Source organism: Juglans microcarpa x Juglans regia, chromosome 6S (genome assembly GCF_004785595.1).
Source record: "Juglans microcarpa x Juglans regia isolate MS1-56 chromosome 6S, Jm3101_v1.0, whole genome shotgun sequence".
Lineage (NCBI taxonomy): Eukaryota > Viridiplantae > Streptophyta > Magnoliopsida > Fagales > Juglandaceae > Juglans > Juglans microcarpa x Juglans regia.
This window is the reverse complement of record NC_054605.1, coordinates 13,343,590-13,347,983: the sequence shown is the minus strand read 5'-3', so window position 1 is coordinate 13,347,983 and position 4,394 is coordinate 13,343,590. Positions and strand designations below refer to the sequence as shown.

Here is a 4,394-nt window from a genome sequence, read left to right as displayed (position 1 = left end):
ATTAGGACCCTTAATTACTCTGATCAGGATGTGGTGTAAAGCTCAGTACAGTTTTATGTTCTTCAATAACATATTAATGCCACCCAAAAGGCGATGGGCGCCACCGCTCCTTGTTGAAGGTTTGCTTAACATCCGAGATGGATCGGACCACCTTTGAATTTTATTCATAATCCTATGTATATAAAAATGGAGTACCCCCCTCAAAATAGTTTATAATAATATATACTCATATACTCTCCAAAGTTTTTAAGAATTTCAATATACATAGAAATTATGCCCCTCTCCAATTCTTCCTATAGTCCTATAACTTTGTATAATATATATATATATATATATATATATATATATATATATTCAAGGATGCGGCCCATCAAAATTAAATTAAAAATAAGTTTAGAAGATATATTAAACTTATTAATAAGGAATATTTCAAAATATTTTTATTATACAATATTAGGTTTCTTAATATGGAATCCAAATTGAAAATAAAAAAAAAAAAAAAAAAAACCATCTAAGGTTGATGATCTATTTGACAAATAGTTTAGAGGTGGGCTTATATGTAAGTAGACTTCATTGAGCAATAATAAATTTATTGAAGGTGTGAATTGTAGCAATATATATATATATATATATATATATTAATGTGACATGAAAATATCTCGATTTTATATGAAACTTGATAAATTATTAGCTTACATACTAAAATGAAAAATGACATTATAAAAAATCACTTGATAGTTTCTATGAAGAAAACAAATTCTAAATATTACATTACAAAAATAATAATGAATTAATATTATTCCATGAAACATTGTTGTAAGAAATTATAAGAAACATATATATATATGCTGTGTTTTTAAGATTTTATTTCTATACGCATGTACGTAGCAAATTATCGAGATCTAATTTTATATATAGTTATGTTTTTTATATGATTTTTCGTGAAATTAAGAATTAAGAATTATTTCCTTTTATTTTACATAAATGTATCAAAACGGTACAAAATTTGGCCTTTCTCAAAAAAATTATTGGTTCTGCCAGTGGCCTCGTCTGAGGTTGATTAATGCGCCAAGGTGCTCGCAGCAGATCTCGCCACCTTTAGGGCATGCATGGTGTGGCTGAGTTGTCTTAATTTATATATATATATATATATATATATATATATATGAAATATTATGGTTTAAATTAATTTGGACGTTGTGCAAGAAAGGAGGATTAAAGAACTAACAATGCTATCTAATTAATTAAGTTAGTTTGAGGGAATGTGTGGCAACTTCATGTTTGTAAATGTAAACCATTTGAACAATATTTTTAAAATACTTATGTTCTTATAATTTAATTAATGCTAATGAATATGTTTCTAGCTAACCCTTTATGAAAATAATTGATATTGAAAAATGCTTTAGTCACAAAAAAAATTATAAAAATAAATCCAAAAATATTATATATATATGTTAGATTTAATTTACAATAAAAATAACGCATTTATAATCTAACATAACACATTGATTCATGTCAAGTTGTGAGTTTAGTATTTTTATGAAATCTCTATGTCATTAATTAATGGTAGTCTCTCATTTTTGGTAGGGAAGACGCATCATCATGCAGAATTAAGAATATAAAAACATAACAACTCAACAAGCTGGCAATACTCAAATCAGCCATGAAAATAACCATTAATTAATTATTTTCTGACCAACGCCGCCGACTTGTTCTTGCTGTACGTTATCTCTAGTACCGATTGATAATCAGCATGAGCATGAATGAACATGATCATGTTTTAGCGAAAGTAAGATTTCGGAACACAGTACTACTGCTAAAACACAGGCAGATATTCGATCTCCAATTCGAAAGTACTACAGCTTGGCAACCATGTATGCATGCATATTATACACACGTACAGGAGTTAGCCAAGATTACAAGAGCGTAACTATTCCAAATAATTCTCAGATCACAGCTAGCAGCAAACGTCTAATTAACCTAAAAACTACTTGCTCGGAAAAGGGAGCTGGAGGCCGAGTACGTAGTACTATAGGCAAGATGCAGGGTTTTGTTTGCCAAGGGCATGTCCATTGACGTGAGAACACAACGCAGTTGCATTTCCTTCATTGCCCCTCACGTAAGACAGATTGATGTCTTCCAGCACTACGTTATTGCATGGTCTCGTCTCGCTACATCTGAGAGTAACTGCGACTTTCGATCCAGAACTTCCCCAGATGTTTCTGTACGTGACATTGCTGATTTGCACTCGAGAGGGCTGTGGACATGAAGATCAAGAGCAATGATTTAAAAAATAAAAAAATTTGTAATCAAGATCGAAGAGCAGACCTGATGATCACCTTTTACAAACAATATGTGTATATATATTCTTGAATTAACCTTAATACTTACCCGGCCCGTTGATCATCTTCTACCTAACTATTGGAGGAGAGTCATGAATGCAAAGGAGATGATTGAAATAACTACGTACCACAAACTTGCAAGGAGGGACAGGGCAATATTGTTGATCAATAATGATGGGATTGCCGACATTATCCATGAAAATATCTTCATATACAAAATTAAAAGCCTGAGTGTCCTTGAGCATTGGATTAGCCCATGTTTTGATTCTCACTCCATCTGAAGTACCCTGGAAGGTGCAGTTTTTTACGACAATACCCGACAAAACATCTTCATCCCCGGATTTTCCGAGGCTCCCAATGCTTATTCCATGCCCAGGTCCACAAACAACATCGGAAATATTGACCTCTCTGGTTCCGGGTAGCATGGCTATGCAGTCATCGCCGGTACCGATAATCGAATGTGCGATTCCGATGCGCTGTGAGCTTCCAATCTTTATCCCGTCGGTGTTGGGGCTGTCACCGGGGGCTGATATGTTGATATTACTGATGTTCATGTCCTGACATCCGAATATGATAAAATGGGCGTTCTTGCTGTCAATGGATCTTAAGTGATGAACTCGTGCGTTCCTGACGAAATCAAATCTCATTGTCTGTTCATAAAGATCATGTCAGATTCGCAGATTTTGAGCAAGATTATAATGAACAAATCAGAATGTGTGTGCGTGTGTGTGTGTGTATATATATATATATATATCTTCCTACAACGAAGTTAATCTAGAAATTAAAACTTACAACAGGAAGAGCTGGACAATGAGGATTCGTGTGGCAGTCATTGTAAGGCCAAGCCACCTTTCCTTGGCCGTCCAAGGTGCCGCTGCCACTCACTGTCAAATTATCTACATATCTGAAATTAATCCAATTCTCAGTTAAGAACTTGGATGGATCTGTTGGAGCCTTGAGAGTGCCTCTGATCACAAATGCCATCTCATGCCCTTCGCAAGGACCCTCAAACATTATCGAGTTCACCATGAATATTTTTCCCAGTGGGACCAAAACTCCTGCCCTTCCTTTCCATTCACATGCTTCCTTCCATGCCTTCAGAAATGCCTAATTTACAAAAACATAGAAAAACTCCATTAAATTAATAAGCCATAAATGCAGCATGCATTATTCTTTTTGCAGTACCAGATCGATGTAAGAACTAAGAACCAAGTCATGATACGTATAGATTACCTCACTGTTGTCTGTGGTTCCATCTGCAATTGCTCCATATTCCATCACGTTGAAAGACTTGGGTGGGCCTTGAGATTCTACAGGGCATTGCAGCAAAGACATTAGCAAGCAAACCCAACCAAGAAAAAATGTCAAACTCATTTCTGATCTTCTTTGTAATTATTTTCTTCCTGGATCTTTTCTTTTCCTGTGAATGATGGATGCCCTTTTTCCTCCCTCAACTTACATATATATAAATATATATATATATATATATGTCTATATAATATTGGCCGTTGCCATTGACAAATTTGTAAGAGAGTATATACTAGAAGGTCCTGGTATCCTCTTATATGGTCAAGTAATTTTCTACAGATTTTCTTTAATTTATTTTTTTCTTGGTTTGGAAATATGAAAAAGACTTCGTTCTGCCATGCATGCATATAGAGACTATTCTGTGAACATTGGTGGCGTTTGAAATCTACTCACATTGGCATTGCCATATTAAGCCAAAAGACAGTAACAATAATGAAGAACTAAAAAATTAGTTGTTCCCCCATCCTTTGTTTTAATTTTCCATCCTGTTTTTGGAATGTTGCGAAAATGTACGTTGATGGTGATCAAAATAATTAGTTCATATCCACGATTAAGTACTTGCTTAAAAAGTCAATTTTTTTTTTTTTTATTTCCACTAATATTTGACTCTGAGATTTAAGGAGTGGTTTGTATTCAGAAGTCATTTCAAGTCATCTCAACTCATCTCAACTTATCTCACTACTATTTATTACTATTTATCAACTTTAACTCACAAATTTCATTACTATTCATAACCCATCTCAC

At 33.8% G+C, this 4,394-nt stretch overlaps 1 protein-coding gene across 1 annotated transcript; it reads right to left on the bottom strand.

Moving 5' to 3' along the window:
* Window positions 1–2,018: 2,018 nt before the first annotated feature.
* LOC121237851 (exopolygalacturonase-like) lies at window positions 2,019–3,750 on the bottom strand. Its single transcript, XM_041134750.1, has 4 exons — window positions 3,576–3,750; window positions 3,135–3,449; window positions 2,471–2,992; window positions 2,019–2,257 (listed from the first exon to the last, which is right to left on the bottom strand). Exons 1-4 carry the CDS (start codon window positions 3,714–3,716, stop codon window positions 2,030–2,032), a joined length of 1,206 nt encoding a protein of 401 aa, XP_040990684.1. The 5' UTR covers window positions 3,717–3,750; the 3' UTR covers window positions 2,019–2,029.
* Between the last annotated feature and the right edge of the window lie 644 nt (window positions 3,751–4,394).

Bases quoted from the DNA above. Each gene is read 5' to 3' on its own strand.
- LOC121237851 (XM_041134750.1), bottom strand. From the start codon at position 3,716: ATGAGTTTGACATTTTTTCTTGGTTGGGTTTGCTTGCTAATGTCTTTG. The intron at 2,993-3,134 runs GTAAGTTTTAAT...CTTTATGAACAG, and splicing joins ATTGTCCAGCTCTTCCTGTT to ACAATGAGATTTGATTTCGT. The intron at 2,258-2,470 runs GTACGTAGTTAT...TCATGTCCACAG, and splicing joins TCCCTCCTTGCAAGTTTGTG to CCCTCTCGAGTGCAAATCAG.